The sequence below is a fragment of the Osmerus mordax genome, chromosome 2 (genome assembly GCF_038355195.1).
Source record: "Osmerus mordax isolate fOsmMor3 chromosome 2, fOsmMor3.pri, whole genome shotgun sequence".
NCBI classification, from domain to species: domain Eukaryota; kingdom Metazoa; phylum Chordata; class Actinopteri; order Osmeriformes; family Osmeridae; genus Osmerus; species Osmerus mordax.
In genome coordinates, this window is record NC_090051.1 from 1113531 (window position 1) to 1133422 (window position 19892).

At 43.0% G+C, this 19892-nt stretch overlaps 1 protein-coding gene across 1 annotated transcript; it reads left to right on the forward strand.

Moving 5' to 3' along the window:
- The first annotated feature begins 13392 nt into the window (after window positions 1-13392).
- tbr1b (T-box brain transcription factor 1b) lies at window positions 13393-17034 on the forward strand. Its single transcript, XM_067227936.1, has 6 exons — window positions 13393-14084; window positions 14371-14525; window positions 14757-14878; window positions 15255-15413; window positions 15521-15582; window positions 16194-17034. Exons 1-6 carry the CDS (start codon window positions 13393-13395, stop codon window positions 17032-17034), a joined length of 2031 nt encoding a protein of 676 aa, XP_067084037.1.
- Window positions 17035-19892: the final 2858 nt, after the last annotated feature.

Consider the following 19892-nt stretch of genomic DNA (forward strand, 5'->3'; position numbering starts at 1 on the left):
TTATTATTCTGTCTCCTGTTGACAAGGTTTGGCCATTGACTATCAGACAGATAATATTGGAAAAGCTGTATTTTTTTTTCAAGCGCCACATAATCCTTATGTAGTTCTTGGACATTCTATTTTCGCACATGTCCATATGGCCACGTGCAGCTTCAATTAGACACACTGCTGTGGTATCTAAGATACCCTGCTCTGGGATTTTTTTAGCCTTGTTTTTTTTTGTTTAATATGAACAAAAAAGTATCTCCCTTTCTCTTGCTCTCTCTCTCTGTTTATATATATATACCAGGATTTGATAAATATATATTTCAAGGATATATCAAATCCTGGTCTTGATTTACTCAATCATTTAAACGTCAGTTCTCCTTTGGATAAGGTACTCATTCCAGTCCAGCCCTTCAGATTCACACATGTTTATCAGTCTCCTGAACAACACCTTACACAGGTGTGAATTTTCAAGCCCCTGGTGAAAATCACAGTGGGCCTCTCTTTTGTTTTCCACAGAGTCCTTTTACAGGGAGAGGTGGCCTTGCATGGGGGCACGTGGAGGAACCCGGCCCCTCAGAAACACCTCTGTCTACGTGTGAGGTGGACACTCACACCAGCCACATGCTTAATGAACGAAGGAAAAACACACACACCCGTAGATGTAATTGAAAAAGGTGCTTGCATACCACTGTTAATGCACAACCATGTATTACCCGTAGCTAGACCACAATCACACCATAACACATGGTTTCACAATTCATTAGCAGGTATTTTAACAATATATAATAATTGAAAGACAGCTAAATAATTGATACCAGTTCACACTCTGGAAAAGGTGAAGTGATCTATCTAATGATGTTAACAAATTGTAGAGGAGGAGAACTTGGTGGATAACACTTTTAGGTGTGAGTTGTGTACAGTTATGATGACAAAGGCCCTGTCTTAGCACTCTGTCAACATAACAGCTTTAGATACTGTGAACATGTTAGTCAACTCCAAGAGTCAGAGGAGCCTTGAAAACCCCATTCGCTCTCTCTAACACATGTTGTGTTCGCTCAGGGTTACCAGATCATAGCTTTCCTGCTCGTCAGATGACCGTCCACTTGTCCTGAGGGTCGTGGAGGAGCGTGAACTCTGCTGGAGAGGTCTACAAACCAAACCCATTTATTTATTCAGTGTTAGGAAACCATCTGGCCTGGGTAGAATTGAAAGTCATTCTGGCAGCCCAGTTCCCTGACTGACACCTCATTGCATTAGTGGGAGGATGGCTTCATCAAGCCCAGTCTCTTTGCTCTCATGTTCAATCTAGTGTTAGAACCTCTCTATTGAATACACTGCGGTGGGTTCACCAGTATTCTCTCTATGCTTGTCTCTCCTGCATCATTTGCTCGTTTACACGTAGTCTCTCTCACAACTTTAATCTCTAGCACATTTTGTTCATTGTTTATCGGTCTTAGATAGTGAGAGATAGCACTCTTTACTTTCCCTTTGTGGAAGCTGTGAAAATGGCACACCATATGTAATGCTTCTTTTTGCTGTTAGCCCCGCCAACTCCCCCAGGATCGGTCCCTCCTGTGCCAATATTCACACTCTGTCTTTGTCTTTGTGATTTGATTGAACTTTTTCTCTCTCTCTATATATATATACTCAAGAAAAGCAAAAACGAAAATATAGACTATTGAATAGGTACACATATAAATATACTGTTTATATAGCCTACTCCATATGCCAGGAAGAGGTACACGTACATATTTGAAAAGTAATCATTTCAACTGGTAGGTGTACTTGCAATAGTTTAATATATTTATACCCCCAACCTGATCATTTGTTGTAGTTTAACTATTGCTGTCAGACGTACCAGTTGAAATTATTATTTTTCAAATGAAAATGAATGATAGCTGAAGTTTGGGTGTGTATGTAAAAATACAGAACTACACGGGTCCCAAAATGTTGGAAACACCCACAGTATAACTGACAGATGTAGATGATGCAAAACATATTCAGGTTTTGTTTTTCTTTCGTTTTAATTCCGCTCGAAGCAAATTGGCTGCACATGCTGTTCACACCTCTTCCACCTTGGGAAGAGCAGGGCGTCTTGCTCCCCCGCTGTACCTGTGACAACAACCTACAAAGTGCTCCCAGTGCCTCAGTCGTGGGGCAGGGGCCCCAGGCTGCCGTTGCGTGGAGATGAGCTTGTTGTTGTCTTGAAGCTCCTATGCTGCCTGTCCCAGTGTTCATTACATTATTACACCACGGAAACACAGGAAGAACATGCAGCATGGTCGAGGCTCTCTCTCACAGACAGGAAGAACATGCAGCATGGTCGAGGCTCTCTCTCACAGACAGGAAGAACATGCAGCATGGTCGAGGCTCTCTCTCACAGACAGGAAGAACATGCAGCATGGTCGAGGCTCTCTCTCACAGACAGGAAGAACATGCAGCATGGTCGAGGCTCTCTCTCACAGACAGGAAGAACATGCAGCATGGTCGAGGCTCTCTCTCACAGACAGGAAGAACATGCAGCATGGTCGAGGCTCTCTCTCACAGACAGGAAGAACATGCAGCATGGTCGAGGCTCTCTCTCACAGACAGGAAGAACATGCAGCATGGTCGAGGCTCTCTCTCACAGACAGGAAGAACATGCAGCATGGTCGAGGCTCTCTCTGTAGCTGCTGTGTTGGACGATACACAGATACGGAACATGTTCCATTTAGAACTGGCAGTCAGACCACAGTTTGGGGGAATCAACAGATGGCCAATAGATTGATCTGCAAGCAAGTAGTAACTGGCGAGGTTTGGAGTTGGTTCAAGTTACCGGGCCACTACTGTACTGTCTAGTCTCGTAGGCCTGGTGCAAGTGACGGTGATGTCATCTAGATAGATGGCGGCGAAGCAAGATCAGAACGACTCCCTCTGTCATGTCTGTGGAGACCTGAAGTGGGAGGACCCTGTCTCCTGCTTCTGCATTATTAAAGCACACTCCCAACCAAGCCCGGAGAGAAACACACTGCTGAATATTTGAACAAAATATTAGATTTTTTATTTAGGCCTATAGATTTAGGTGGGAAGGAATAGAAGATGGAGATCAGTGAAGACAATGGGAGAGTTTTCTAGAGTAGTCAAGGGACATGTTGCTGTTCTAACACAATCCTGCATCCAGGTTCAATGTGGAATTCTCTAATATTGAACCAAGTCCTAAATCATTTGAATACATTTTGGGTGTATGTTTTCAGCTTGATAGTTAGGTGCACCAAAATTCTGTTTTCTAGTTATTATTTTACTTTTTACATTTAATGTAGGATATGAACCTTTTCATTTTGAATTGGAATGCTTATGACCCCAATCCCCATCTTTCACATAACCTTAACCTTGTGATAATAATGTGTAAATTACATGCACTGCGAAGAAAGTAGTAAATAGTTGACATTTGCCAAACACATACACATAACATGCTTAAATCAACATGAGACAAAGCAGTGAATCTAATAATCCACGGTAACATATTACCATGGATTTCATTTGCACCTCAGAAGGATAATTTTCGGTGTTTTGTATATATGTATGTAATATCCCTGCCTGTCTCCTGCCTGCCAGTCATTCTAAATGCTCGACAACTGACAGCAGCAATAACAAGGCCATGTCACTTATCTTGCTTTAGACTCATTACACTATATTCCCTTCACATCACATCACTGATGTTTTTTTTATGCTGCGTGCATGGGCGTATATACACTAATATTATGCAATTTTGCTAATTACCATACCGACCCATCAAAACCTGCCTTGGATTATGGAAACGTAATTATTGCTTCTGGCGTCCTTGCTAAAATGAGGCGAGATATATCAATTAAATACGTATTCAGGACTACTTGAAACCAATATTGTCCTTAGCTGGTGGGGAAAGATGGCATGGCCAGACAGGCCTTGAGAGCCCCCTGACCCCAGCTCAGTATCGATCCATCTGCCTCCCTACACATTGTCATGTCACCTCCACGTCTAAGTGTTATCTTGTCAAGTCCAAATGATCTCCCCGTCAGATTTAGAAAAACCCGTCTTCTGTGATGTGTCTGGCTATTCTGCTGTCGCTAGAGCTCTGTCACACAGCACCCGCTTAATATGTGACTCTTTCATAATTGTTACTAGACACACTGTGTGGAGTATCACATCCAGGATATACGTGTTTGTGTGTGGGTGTGTGCTGTTCCAGTTTGATCTTGTGTGAACCATGATCCACAAGAGACAGATATAAATCGTAACGAGAAAAATCTGATATTATTCCAAAGCTCTCTCCCTTCAACAGTTGTCATCCTCTTCGCCAAATACTTCTGAAGTCGGAGAAAAATCTTGAGATGAATGTGAACAAAGGTTTAGCAGCTCAGCAACACAGTGTAAATTGCTTCATGATGGATTCCTTAGTCTCACCAGTGATTTAATTGATACTTAAAGGGTGGGTATCCAGCCACATGTGCTGAAAGGGTACCAACTGTCTCAGCCAAGGTGTGTGGTAACAGGGTGAAAAATTGAAAGCAAGTTCTCTCTCCGCTAATGTACATCCTGCTTAATGTTAACACGCCTCCCATCATACACACAGCACTCATTTCCCTGTTTTCAATTCTCGGTGTCCCTTTGTTTTCTTTTTCTTCTTCACACCCTTTGATCCTGTCTAATGTATCCCCAGTTCGATGCAGGTGCCTGGTCATTTGGAGGGTGGCATCTCTGGGAGCTGTTGCAGGCCTGCAGGGGTGAGCGGTGGGCGGGCTGGTGTCAGAGCCCCTGATCCCGTGTGGACCGCTGTCTGGAGTCCAGATTAACACCCAGTCCAGGGCTGCAGTCTGGTTGGAGCATGCTGCTAAGGCAGGGAAGGTCACCCTCATCCCAGGTATGGCCTCATTCTTCATCTGTGTCCTCTTTTCCACCTGAGAGTCTGATCAGTCTGTGCGGAGCTGCTGTCAAGCTTCTGTCTGCCTGCTTGTTTACTGGAGGCCTCTGCGTTGCAGGACGGCTGTGTTTACTTTTGACATAGTTACGTGATTAGTGGCTGTGTGGTCGGCTAACCCTTTTGAACACTTGGTTTACCCGTCGAATTTGAGATGACCTTTTAGTGGCTGTGTGGTTGGCTAACCCTTTTGAACACTTGGTTTACCCGTCGAATTTGAGATGACCTTTTTTCATTGGTCATCTCTGGTCCTATTGCGCCTACAAGGCTGTTTTAGCTTGGTTGTAGTATAGCGGCATGAAGACATGTTTTTAGCAGTGTTTGTTTTGAGGCGAGGGGAGACGTCAAGTCAGAGACGCAAATCTTGTCACATTTCTCTTCCTCTTCGTGGTAGAACAGAGTTCCTCCCTCCTGAATTGAGAACTGATCATTAACCTTTCCTGTGGCTGCTTCCCTTGCCTGGTCTCTTCTCCTCTCCATTCGGTTCCTGGCCCCATATGCCACTTTCCTATTTCCTCCCTGCAGACAGCAGGGAGTAGCTCTATTATCACCTTCACAGAGCTGTCTTTGAATGTGAGAGGCAATTCCATTTCTCCCTGCCATGGGGAGGAGGAGAAAGGCGCAGCATACAGCACACAGAAATTGGCTTCGGGCTACCTTTCATAGCTGAGTGGCAAGGACACTGGTTTTCTGCTTGTATTGCTTAACTCTTTTTTTTCAGACAGTCTACCAATGTACTCAGAAGAGCATCTGTAGCTACCAATTTTTTTTATTCAGTTCACAATTATTACAAATGTTAACTACTGCATTTTATATATAGCATGCTTGGCACTTGCGTGAGCACTTTTATTGTTAACGTTGCTTTGGTGGTGGGCTCCTGAAATATATATGACCATAAACCGGTGATATTACGCTGCTGTGAAGCTGTGTTCACTCAGCCATCTTGTGGAGTGGCTGATCGTGTCCTGCTTCAGTTATTTCCAAGTCTGCCTTTTTGGGTTCTATTCCAGATTTTACCAGCCACTACTCCTTTGAAAAGGAAGGGTGCCTGACTGTATTGCTCCTAGATAAATTAAACATGAGTTGGAGCGATAATCTGTGGGCCTCTCTTTCACACTGCATTCTCAATGAGCTTCGTGTTGGCCTGCTGTTGTTGCCTGTGATTTTAATGAAGATTATTCCTGTAACACGACAATCGCCTGTTTGCTCCCATTTTTCACATATTCTCTCTTCACCTTGAGAATACTGCATTTTTGTGTTGAGGGAAATTTACTGTATGTTTTTCTTGTAATATATTAAATGTTGTATGGTTACAGAGTAATTTTATAATTTGGCAAGATTGCCAAATCTGTGGTTTTAACTCATGCTAGGTCAATCTTTTTCTTAAAAAAATAATCACATCAAAGCAATTTTCGGATATAATTCAACACTGTAAAACTCATCCCAGTTATAACTGGGTGATTAACACTCCCCTTGGAAAGTGATGTGATGTGAGAAACAATTTGACTCAGTAGGCCGAGGCTGGTGGAGAAGAGGTTTCACCTAGTGATGGTTTCATCTGGTGGTGATGGTTTCACCTGATGGTGATGGTTTATGGCCTCTGGTGCACCAGAATCCTCTGAGGAGACCTTTGGGATATCTGTGCACTTCATGGCATCGCTACTCTTAAGATGGAATTGATGTTTTATAAATAATTCCCACCTTACAAACATGCGCTCCACAATCACAGCGATTCAGTGATATTCATTTGGCATAAGTCAGTTTCATTTCTGTGGGCTTTTCATCAGAAATGGCTTAAAAAGTAGAGTCAGCCTGAATCTTTCATGCTGTGGGGTTACTGGGAATACTGGACGATGTCCCGCTCGTCGCCTGACAGCACATGGCAGCAGAAATAACAAAATGTTCACAAACCCCAGCTGCACTCGCAGGGTCACTAAGCCTTCTGAATATTTCAAGAGAATAGCAAAAAACCAAACAGCTGATAACAGGTCACTAGCAGGTGATAACAGATGTTTTAGTTGGGACATTAGACCTTTTTCCACACATGGTGATTCTTGACATTATATCCAAGCTATGTGATGAATCCAGTAATACATATCAGTGAGTTAGCTCTACAGAGCAGTGGTAGGGATACACTGTGGAGCCAGAAGATAAGGAACATCACAGAGACTCCCCTGGTCTCTTCTTCCTCAGCTGGTCTCTCCTTCCTCACCTGGTCTCTCCTTCCTCAGCTGGTCTCGCCTTCCTCAGCTGGTCTCTCCTTCCTCACCTGGTATCTCCTTCCTCAGCTGGTCTCTCCTTCCTCAGCTGGTCTCTCCTTCCTCACCTGGTCTCTCCTTCCTCAGCTGGTCTCTCCTTCCTCACCTGGTCTCTCCTTCCTCAGCTGGTCTCCCCTTCCTCAGCTGGTCTCTCCCTCCTCACCTGGTCTTTCCTTCCTCAGCTGGTCTCTCCTTCCTCAGCTGGTCTCTCCTTCCTCAGGCTTGTTGTTGTTGTCGAGGGGTAGGCCTCTTTTTGATGGATGATGAAAGATCCCATTTTGCCTGCATTCTCACGGCATAATAATTACATCCATGAACATGTGCTAATTACCAAACGGTTATGCCCCAGCAGAGGTTAGGGCAATGACAACTGAATCACCTCTCCTTTGGCCTCTGTCTAAATTAACTGTAGACTTTTAGAAGAAAATGTTATCACATTTTGCTGAATCGCCATTGTTTGGTTTGTTTGAGGAAGAAGTGTTAAGTGTCTGTTTGAGAACTAACACCCTGATCACTTATGTTGATGAAATAATTGCATTAAATGCTCAGGCCTCTTGTTAGTCCCAAAGATAAGTCTAACACTATAGGAAGGCTAATGTGTGTCACTGATGGGATTACCTTTTTCACAACATTGTATTAACATACTTCTGCACAGTCACTTAGTGATTCATTTGAAATTGCATTAAAAATGGCACTTCTCACAAAAAAATGGGTATGCATATCAGCAAAGTCTAGACTTCCAAGCAAGATTATGCATGAAACCTCCATGAACTGTCCTAGAATTACAAGTACCTCAGAGTGGGTTCTGTAACACTTAGCAAGTACTGACTCTGTGTTTGATAGCCTGTTTATTCCTACACCTTATTAATGAATCCATTACGGATTTCTTGTTAATAACTCTATTTTCAGTGACAGTGTGAAGATGTTCAATTTAAGGCTCCAGAGTTGCAGATGTAGCCACTGCAACAGACAACATTCACTAAATATGAGCAAATATTGCATCATTATAAGGTGCTCCCAGTGGATGCTTTCATGGTTTAGAAAATGCATGAAGATGTATCCAGCACTATTTTCATGCGTTTTCCAGTCAGTATTTTCTAGAGTTAGGTGTAATAAAACCAGGATCCTCACACTCAGATGGTTTTGAACCTGGAGTACAGGACCAGTGATCTTCCTGCCTCTGTCATACAGTCAACACACAAAGTTTCTCTGAAACTCAAAAGCATTACATACTTTATACAATGTATTTAACTGTCTAGCAGTGTGTTTCTATAGTTAACACATTATTTCATAGAAAAAAACAATACTACATACATTTAATTAACAATAGTGGGCTGCATATGATAATGCAAAATAATGCAAATTATTTAATTAGCATTATTATTATCTTATTATTATCTTTAAATAAATAAAAAGGTCTCCGAAAGTGCTTATTTTACTGACTACTACAGATTGAGATTTAAGGGAGCTTTCAAAAAGCCGTCTCCGCTAGCCCTGTGTCCCCGTCCCCTGCCTAGACACCGTCTCCGCTAGCCCTGTGTCCCCGTCCCCTGCCTAGACACCGTCTCTGCTAGCCCTGTGTCCCCGTCCCCTGCCTAGACACCGTCTCTGCTAGCCCTGTGTCCCCGTCCCCTGCCTAGACACCGTCTCTGCTAGCCCTGTGTCCCCGTCCCCTGCCTAGACACCGTCTCCGCTAGCCCTGTGTCCCCGTCCCCTGCCTAGACACCGTCTCTGCTAGCCCTGTGTCCCCGTCCCCTGCCTAGACACCGTCTCTGCTAGCCCTGTGTCCCCGTCCCCTGCCTAGACACCGTCTCTGCTAGCCCTGTGTCCCCGTCCCCTGCCTAGACACTGTCTCTGCTAGCCCTGTGTCCCCGTCCCCTGCCTAGACACCGTCTCTGCTAGCCCTGTGTCCCCGTCCCCTGCCTAGACACCGTCTCTGCTAGCCCTGTGTCCCCATCCGCTGCCTAGACACCGTCTCTGCTAGCCCTGTGTCCCCGTCCCCTGCCTAGACACCGTCTCTGCTAGCCCTGTGTCCCCGTCCCCTGCCTAGACACTGTCTCTGCTAGCCCTGTGTCCCCGTCCCCTGCCTAGACACCGTCTCTGCTAGCCCTGTGTCCCCGTCCCCTGCCTAGACACCGTCTCTGCTAGCCCTGTGTCCCCGTCCCCTGCCTAGACACCGTCTCTGCTAGCCCTGTGTCCCCATCCGCTGCCTAGACACCGTCTCTGCTAGCCCTGTGTCCCCGTCCCCTGCCTAGACACCGTCTCCGCTAGCCCTGTGTCCCCGTCCCCTGCCTAGACACCGTCTCTGCTAGCCCTGTGTCCCCGTCCCCTGCCTAGACACCGTCTCTGCTAGCCCTGTGTCCCCATCCGCTGCCTAGACACCGTCTCTGCTAGCCCTGTGTCCCCGTCCCCTGCCTAGACACCGTCTCTGCTAGCCCTGTGTCCCCGTCCCCTGCCTAGACACTGTCTCTGCTAGCCCTGTGTCCCCGTCCCCTGCCTAGACACCGTCTCTGCTAGCCCTGTGTCCCCGTCCCCTGCCTAGACACCGTCTCTGCTAGCCCTGTGTCCCCGTCCCCTGCCTAGACACCGTCTCTGCTAGCCCTGTGTCCCCATCCCCTGCCTAGACACCGTCTCTGCTAGCCCTGTGTCCCCGTCCCCTGCCTAGACACCGTCTGGCTTGTGGTCAAGAGGGGGAGTGGTCTCAGGGCCTGTGGACCTGAGAGGACATCAATAATGAGCGCTGTAGGAGTGCACTTCTGGGATGACATGGGCCCGTGTCTCAGTGTGTCAGGGGAGGAGGGTTAATAAGACTTTAAAAGCCACAACTGTCCACGCTGGCCCCTTAGCACATCACCAGCTGTCCTCCTTCAAGAGAGCACCTTGATTCTCCCTGACAGGGGACACACGGGTGCTGGAGCCAGTGGTCAGGTTAGCGTCAAGAAAACAAAGCACGTGTCTTTGGAACTCATTAGTAATCTGCCTTGTTGTGGATCTTTTTTAATTGCAAAAACAAACAACAACAAAAATAATGCCTGGTCTTTTTTTTTATACCTATCAAAAAAATCCTTCAACTTGATTTATTGATGGAAATCTGAAAGTGACATCCAGCAAACAACATATAAATAACTTAAAGGCCATCTTAAATGCATTCCCATGAAATTTTTAGGGCCACTGTAATATAAGCCACTGCCTGTCATGAATCCCAAATAACCTTGTCTCTAACCTCTTAGTTGAGCCCAGTGTGGCTCATCCCTTATTACCGGCCTGACAGGGAAATGTTTACCCATCCGACAAGAGACAAGCCATTTTATAGTCAGGAAAAGCAATTGCACCTGACTGGGGCAGCACACTCTGTCCCCCATATCCTTGCTGGCTATAATTTTGTTGTCATTTTGTGTGCTGTGTTCACATCATTGAAGTGACAGAGCCGGCATTAGGTAAAGTCCCTGTGCTGTGGCTCAGTCTCAGCCTGGCTCACCCCGTCAGTCACAGTGATTAGATTACACCCAGGTGGTAGCTACACACCATTTTGGCACAACAATGGAAATGTTGATATCCTGTCTTAAAAAAATAAGGGTTTTTTACCTTCAGCTCTAAGACAAACACCACCAAAGAGGTCATGATAAATAACTCTTACACCAATTCAATTTTCATTTTTATTATAAACATAATATAAAAAATCTAGTTAAAATGATATGTCAACAATTATAACTAATCAATACCATACAAAATAATAACTTTTGTTTTTTTTTAATGAACGACTTAAACAGTTGATTACAGAGCATCATGACCTGGTCAGTGGAGGTTAGGTACCAAGCCTGCCTCACAGGTGGAGGTGTTCTCTAAGGAAACACACAGGCCCCCTGTGGCACAGGACGGCGGAGGCTAATCAGACTCTACTCTGTGGTTATGGCCGCTAGCTGGGCTAATAAGAGCGCAGTGGTGGGCCTGATAAACAACAAAGGCCACAACATCTGGGGGAGGGGGCGCGTGAACGACAAACTAGGTTGCATGCCTGATTCAACAATTGGTTAGGCCCGGAGAGAGAGAGAGAGAGAGAGAGAGAGAGAGAGAGAGAGAGAGAGAGAGAGAGAGAGAGAGAGAGAGAGAGAGAGAGGGAGAGAGGGGGAAAAGCCAAGCCCGTTTGCCCGTTTGCTTATTAAAGATCTGTGATGGAAGTGAACCATAATCCTGTAATGAGCAGGACAGGGCCCGCGCACCAGCCCAGGCACAGGCAAGTCCGTGCTTGCAGTTTCACAGGAATAGATTGCTGGACCCTATTGCCCTCCTGTAATGACCTTTCTTGTTAGCCTCACAGATGCAGAGCTTATCATTACACAGCTCACCATTTCACCTCGCTGTAAAACCCTGTTTCAGAGATGGGGTTTAGCTTTTGCACCCTTACATTTGTACTTGTTTTATATTTATTTCGAAGTGTGACACTTAATTGTTGGATAATGCCGCAAAATATAATCTGACTGTTAGTACTTATTGAAATAGGGACTAATAATGGGTTCCAAATTCGCATCGCTGAGCTCACTTTAAGAAAGAGATGGCTTTTCTTTTCCTTTCTGGCCGCTCAAGGCAAGCTCGAGGAAGAAAACTGTTTCACTTGGGTTCAGGATCGCAATACACAATATACTGTCTCTAATAAAATACGAGGTTACTATGATAATGCGCAGTTTTAGAATAAAAAGGGCGCTGTTTGTGGAATGGGACATTTATTAATTGGATATAACTATGGTGTATTTGAATACAAAAGGCATCTTTCTTTTAAATAAGTAAATCCTATAAGAAAAGTGCTTAGATGTCTTAACTTCATTTAACAAAACTTAATCTTGCCGACCCATTCTATTGTATTTCTGTCGATATTGGCATAAGTACAGAGTTGGATTGCTGCCACCCGAGTATACAGCAAAACACGGTGTTCGTTTTGGCGCCAGCCCACTAGATTCATGGCACACTTACATTTTGCCAAATGACGATGTCATATTGTCCCCGATCAAGCGAGCTATGCATAGCCTGCAGATAAAATAATTGGTCAAGACTTCTAGGCTGTGAACGTTACACTTGTTTTGGATAGTTTTTTTTTCTCCGAAAGAGAGCTTATCCTTATATGGCTTATTAGTATTCTATAGATGTCATATGAACATTGATAAAACCATTAAACCATGATTGAAAATAAAGACCAATTAAAATAAATTATTATATTATAGGTTATCTACACATTGTATAAAGTATCTGCTAACTGAATACAAAAAGTGAATTGGCATTTAGTCTATTTGTTAGAAAAGAAAAACATTCAATGGCTGATAGACAATAACCTGCCAAATTATACAAAAGATTAAAATCGGTATTAAAAGGCATTTACTATAATAACTGTATTTTTTGTTTAGGATTTGTATTTGTATTCTTTTTAAGTTGTATGGCTGCTATATTTACCAGTGCATTTAGGCTACCAATGCCTTGATTCTGAACTTGGACGTACTGTGATGAAATATTTACATACCTAGGGACTCATAAACACATCTTCAGAGAACTGCCATGATTTCACGCTATATCACAAACATTTGAAAGCATCAGATGCACTGCCCGTCATTTCCTGTCATTTTTGGTGTTTTAATAATATATTTTCATTTCTCCCGTAAACATACTTTGCCACTCATACCCCATTAATAGGTAAATAACGCATGCTCTCCTTAATATTGAGGAAATTCACTGCGGGGACAGAAATGTTGCCACGAGAGTCTGGTCGTGTCCAGTCGCCTAATGGACGTTGTTTGTGAAACCTGCAAGGAAAGCCTCTTGGTGTGGCGTCAACAGAAAAGAAACAGTTAAAAACGGGCAATATCAGCAGCTATCGCATAAAATCTTAACTTTGTTTAGATTATGACATGATATGTCTTGATTGTCTATACAAGCGAATCAGGTCTGCGCACAGTCCCTCACATTCTCCTAATTAAGAACTGTCTAATTAAATTATCGTCTTGAGTTAACCAATGGCAATTCTTGTTTCATTAGCATCGCAGAAAGAGTGATGAAAAGCGAATCCTCCCTGATTGCAGGATGGTGTCAATTGGCTAATTTGCTGCCGTACTCAAGTACCTCAAACCATAGGAAGGCGTTTTTCATCCTGTTGGATTAGCTAGGCGAGGGTAAAAGACTGCGGTTTGATATAAATTGCGCTTATAGCACGTTTACCATTGAGCTATGCAGCTCGAGAATTGCATCTCACCATCTAGTGTGCTCTCGAAGAAATTTATGAATGTGGGTAGTGGCTACCCGAACTCCGTTGTATCTGAGCTCTCATTGCAGGACCATCCTATTATATCTGCAAGTGACAACCTGGAGAGAAGTTCACCTCTGAAAAAAAACTCCAGGGGGATGACGAATCAGTCAGAGGCAGACAATTTTCCCGACTCCAAGAACGCACCAGGGGACGTCCAGAGAGGCAAAATCTCTCCTGATCTTCGCGGAGTCTCTGAAATTCGTCATAATTTCGATGGATCTGCAGGAGAAAGGTATATCCTTTCTCAATCTAGCCAACCCCAGTCCGTCTCAGCAACTCAAAGTGCTATGTTCCCTTATCCGAGTCAACATGGACCTGCTCACCCGGCTTTTTCGATTGGAAGCCCGAGTCGTTACATGGCCCACCACCCGGTCATAACCAATGGAGCGTACAACAGTCTACTGACCAACAGCTCTGCACAAGGCTATCCCACCGCGGGCTACCCTTACGCGCAACAGTATGGACACACGTATCAAGGAGCGGCGTTCTACCAGTTTTCTTCTGCGCAAGCTGGGCTCGTACCTGGGAAAGCCCAGGTGTATCTGTGCAACAGAGCCCTATGGCTGAAGTTTCACAGACATCAAACAGAAATGATAATCACAAAACAAGGACGGTGGGTATCCACAGCTTCGCCCTCATATCAGTGTTTATCTTAATTACAAGTGTTGTTGTTGCTACTTTGTGGTGGACATTTATCCATGACCTATATTTAAATGGTGCGTGTGAGAAAATATTTGAGTTTTTGTTAATTCCATATTAATAGTTTTAAATCATATAACTCATTACTGATGCATTCCAGACGTCATGAGGTTTTCTACACGCATGCCATTTACTGCTTGCACGAACTGACGCTTTCTGTAAACTCTGAAACGATGTGCTTTATTTATTATTACCCGCAGACGAATGTTTCCTTTTCTAAGTTTCAACATTTCTGGTCTCGATCCTACGGCGCACTACAACATATTTGTGGACGTTATCCTTGCTGACCCAAATCACTGGCGATTTCAAGGCGGAAAATGGGTACCATGTGGAAAGGCTGACACAAATGTGACAGGTATTATCTTTCTGAAAGCCCATATAACTCTGTAAAGGATTATGATCTATAAACACCTTTGCAAACTAAGTGGATTTGTTGTCAAACTGATCACATGTTCGTTCGGATACATACAATGAAAAAAACAAACATAGCCGAAAACATTCCGAACGGATAGTATTTTTGAAATATATATAAAAAAGGCATATGTTTAAAGATTAGAAATTACTTCAATGTTGTCTTTATCTTCAGGAAACAGAGTTTACATGCACCCCGACTCACCGAACACCGGAGCGCACTGGATGCGCCAAGAAATTTCTTTTGGTAAACTGAAGTTAACAAACAATAAGGGAGCCTCCAACAACACGGGACAGGTCAGCTTCCCCGGGACTACATACTAACATGATCTTTTGTGGTTTAACTAAATGTTATATCATGCATGCTTTTATAGTGACAACCTCATGGGAGAATACCCTCAATCACTGAAACATCGCGGGTGAACACACCTTTTTACGCACAGATCACTACATTTATCCAGTTATTCATTTGAACACATTTTTCCGGTGGTTCATTCTCAGTGAATAATTATTGCACCATTTTATTTTATGGACAACACAAACGAATATCGTTGTTCTTCTCAGTTTCAATTGTTTTCACTGCGAAATATTAGGATGTATTGGATACAATTATTATTACATCTTCAGCTTGGCTCTTATTTATAAAATGTTCCTCTTATTTTTACATCTCCAGATGGTGGTTCTTCAGTCTCTTCACAAGTACCAGCCCAGACTCCATGTGGTGGAAGTTAACGAAGATGGAACTGAGGACTCCAGCCAACCTGGAAGAGTACAGACTTTTACCTTCCCAGAAACACAGTTTATCGCAGTCACGGCTTACCAGAATACCGATGTAAGTTAAAGGTTTCTTGTGCTGAAATTTAACATCTAGGCGATATGCCTAAACTGACTCTGATAGTGTATGATATCTCTCATAGATCAATGTTTGTGATTTTGCAGATTACACAGTTAAAGATCGACCACAATCCATTTGCTAAAGGATTTCGGGACAACTATGACACGTAAGATTATGTTCTTATTTTCCGCTTAATTGTGTTGTCACATTTTGAGCACTAGACATATTGTCTATCTAACAGATCAAGCATCTATCAGCATCAGGAGGATTTTGAATAATTAATCCGATATGACAAATAGCCTGTTGCTGAACTTTTAAGGACATCAATACAACGATAAAGTAACATGTTTACATCTCTAAAACCTATTTAACCAATTGATGATTACTAACACATTCAATTTGATATTTTGAAAGAAATATATGCCTAATAGTTAGTTCCGGGAAAATGTAGTCAACTGTGCGCGGTCTTTCATAACCTAATTCCTTGGTCATTTAACAATAGGAAATGATCAGTCTTTCCTAAAGGAGTATTGAGTTAATTTAACAATGATATTCCGACAGATAATTCTGACATTATTATAGTTCTGCTAACAAGATATCAAGGCAACGTTGATGAAATATAAAACATGTGTCCTAATATAGCTGTAAGCCTTTATAGATATTTCCGATAGACCTTTCGATTTTTATTTTACGCATAATCGTTAATAAATCCAGTTTGCTTAGCTGTTTCTCAAATATTCTCTTTTTATAAATTGTTTGTCTGTTTTCTCTCTTCAGTGTCTACACAGGTTGCGACATTGACCGCCTAACGCCATCACCGGGTGACTCGCCTCGCTCACAGATCGTGCCTGGTGCGAGATATGCCATGACTGGTTCCTTCCTGCAGGACCAATTTGTCAGCACTTATGCCAAATCTCGCTTTCACCCTGGCGTAGGGACTGGTGCTGGCACGGACCGCAGCGTCCCACTTAGTAACAGCTTGCTATCCCCGCAACAAACCGAAGAGCCCACAGTTGCTTCCCCACAGCGTTGGTTTGTCACCCCTGCCAACAACCGACTGGACTTTGCCGCCTCGGCATACGATGCTGCCGCTGCTGCAGATTTTGCCGGCAACGCGGCCACCTTGCTGTCCTACGCAGCGGCTGGAGTGAAGGCGCTTCCCCTCTCCACGGCAGGTTGCTCCAACAGACCGCTCGGGTATTACGCCGACCCGTCAGGCTGGGGTGCCCGTACGCCACCACAGTACTGTAGCAAGTCGAGCTCCGTTCTCTCATGCTGGCCCACGAATACTGTTACCGGCAGAACGGGCCCGTCCAGTTACCTGGCCGAGGAGGGAGACGCAATTCCCACAGAGAGGTCTCCAATAGGGGCGTCAGACGAGGCAAAACCAAAAGACTTGTCCGAATCCAGCTGGATAGAAACGCCGTCTTCAATAAAGTCAATTGATTCCAGTGATTCTGGAATCTTTGAGCAAGCAAAACGGAGAAGAATTTCTCCGTCTGCCACACCAGTTTCGGAGACAGTGTCCCCGTTAAAATCCGAAATGTTGGCACCAAGAGAGTGTGAGAAAAATTGTGCCAAGGACATTGGTTACTATAGTTTCTATCCACATAGTTAAAAAATCACATTGCGTGACCTTGTGTTTACATCTATCTATCTATCTATCTATCTATCTATCTATCTATCTGTTGCACATATCTCAAAGTTGACAAAAGATTTGGAGGCAACTAAATGTTACACCGTGTTAAGGGACAGAAAGTTTGACATCTGAGACAATAATTTGTTCAGCCATTCCAAAGCTTTCAGTCAACAGTCATTGTAATTATGAAAATAATGTATATAGGGCCTAATATTTAACCATTTGGTGATTTAGTGACTGAATGTAAACTATTGGATTCGATTTTGATATTTACAAAAAAATATTATTTGGTTGTGTTTAAAATGCAAATAACGTACAGTGTGATCGCTTACAAAGTGTTAGTTTGAACTATTTAAATAATGTCTATAATGTTGTGTAGCATAGGGCTTATTTTGCTGTTATAGCAGCGAGAGCTAGGTAGGCTGTAATCATTTCTGAAGTCTACCCAATGCCCATTTTGTCAATCACTGTCCAATGTTAGACAAATGCGGACCTAACCATATTTAGATTGAATCAAATTCATTAGTTGTGGGTAAATTGTTATTAATGTTGATAATGTACGCATTTCTAGGTCTACTGTGAGGGGAAAATGTTTCATTTTTAAGTCTCGGACCTGTTATTTTCATAGATTTTTTTGTTGTTTGTGAAAAGCTTCTGTATTCGCTGTAACGTGCTTTAATGCGATAAATATAACGGAACAACGTGAATAACGGCATGCAATATGTATTTTAAACGTAGTCTTTTGCCATTAAATAGAACTCTGTAGAAAATATCACGACGTTTGCTCACACAATTACTTAGCCATATGTTATCCTTATGCGCATATCCGAAGGTCACAACTTTATACCTTAAAACGGTGTCACGTGGTGCCAGACTGCGTGCATGAATTACTCACTTCCCAAGACTCATAGATGCCATGGTTGTTCATGCGGTAACAGAAGTTGTAGGCTAACGTTTATTGGATACAGCAAAAGGCAATATTATTGGGCAAACGGCCATTTTATGCGGCAACAGGGAACGCGTAATATTGAGGGACCAAAACTTAACAGGCTAAACTTCTGATCCCATCATGATGTTGCTTGATTAGTACAACTAGTGCACAGTGCCCGTGATGTAGTTGGTGATTAAAATGTCAGTGAAACACACCAATATAGATTACTCGAACTAGATAGTAGTGCCCGTGATAAAATTGGTGGCACACACAGATTCCTGGAATTATAAACAGGGTACAGTGCCTGCGATGATGTCGGTGACAGATTTTTGGAATTATGGATAGTGCAGTGCCAGTGATGCAGCTGGTGATGACAGTTGTTCTCAGTGGTTTTGGTACCTATATTTCTCATGATCACAATTGAAATTCTCTGTCATCTCTTAAGTACTTGTTAAACCTTCACATCTATTCTAGTCAATTTGCCAATGCTGTGTAGCCTACATTCATGCACATGAATATGTAGCCTTCATTAGTCTGCTGTTTCCTACGTTATACATTGCTTATGTTATGTTGATCAAAATGTAGGCTACTATATTGGTTCTCTGTTAAATTGTCTTAGCAGTAACACCACAAACATCTAAACATTTAGTTCATAACAGAAGTCATTACATGCACAATGGTTGAGCCAGTTGTCATAATAGTAAGCCTAATTCACCATACAGCGCTTTTTGGCAGTTTTGACATCGTAAACACATTAATTGATGTAACAGAATTCAGTGATCTATACTGAAAGTAGGCCTATATCCACTTTATATTGTCGTTCTGTTAGCTAGCCAGCCTATTTGAAAGCATCTGTTAATCGGTTGTAAAAACGTATTAGCTTCTAAATAACGAAGCAGAATTTCCCTATTTTCTTAATACAAGAAGTTTCATTTAATTGAAAATGCCTTTGTTAATCGCATTAGTGCTATCGCGGTAACCTAGGACACGTGCAAAACACTAACTTTGAAGAGTGCCCGGTTTTCGAGATGTTCATAGGAAACTGCAGACCAGAGTACCAGAGAGAAGCAGTTGGGACGGGAAGAAAGCAAGCCAAACGAGGCGAATTATTTAAATTCTTTCATTATTTTATGTCAAAATGCTTATCCAAACAACGACAATCGCGGCACTGCACTCCGTTGGATTATAAAGAAGACACATGCGGAATATGAACTTTGCAGAGTTCCCGGTTCTTGAGCTGATCGTGGGAAACTAAATCCATTCTAATTTGTGCACACGCACGCACACACACACACACACACACACACACACACACACACACACACACACACACACACACACACACACACACACACCCACACACACACGCACGCAAACGCACACGCACTCAAAAATCAGGAAGAAGGTTGAGATCATGAGCTTCAAAACAATCACAACAGGTTTCTTTAGTTAGGATCTAATGACTCTAATCTAAATGACAAATGATTTCAATAAAACAAAATGTAAGCTATTATTTTTTACAAGGTTATCATAAAGTCAGCGACTGAGGCCTAAATTGTAATTAACATAAGGCATTGTCCCTTTACCGTTCTACATATAGCTATTACCGGCTACATATAGCGATTCACTAACGTTGAAATAGTTTTTCCTCAGATTATTAGCTTTATGTAAACAATGGGATTGCACTCGAGCGCAATATTGTGACATTAAAATATTTTTCTAATGAATTCATTAAATTAATCCAAGCATTTCTTTGTTAATTGCCATTCGTGTTTAGGCTTAGGTAGGCCTTCTGTACATGCGTATTGCAGGCCCTCTTGGAACCCTTATATTGTACAGCAGAGGGCAGCACAGACAATGAGCCAGAGCAAGCGCGCCTGTCCGATATCCTCAGGAAATCTAGTTC

What these genes read in the sequence shown, in the direction of transcription:
- tbr1b (XM_067227936.1), top strand. Translation starts at nt 13,393, where the DNA reads ATGCAGCTCGAGAATTGCATCTCACCATCTAGTGTGCTCTCGAAGAAA. An exon ending in GGCTGACACAAATGTGACAG is followed by an intron (nt 14,526 to 14,756) that starts GTATTATCTTTC and finishes CTTTATCTTCAG; the next exon opens with GAAACAGAGTTTACATGCAC. An exon ending in CCTCCAACAACACGGGACAG is followed by an intron (nt 14,879 to 15,254) that starts GTCAGCTTCCCC and finishes TTACATCTCCAG; the next exon opens with ATGGTGGTTCTTCAGTCTCT.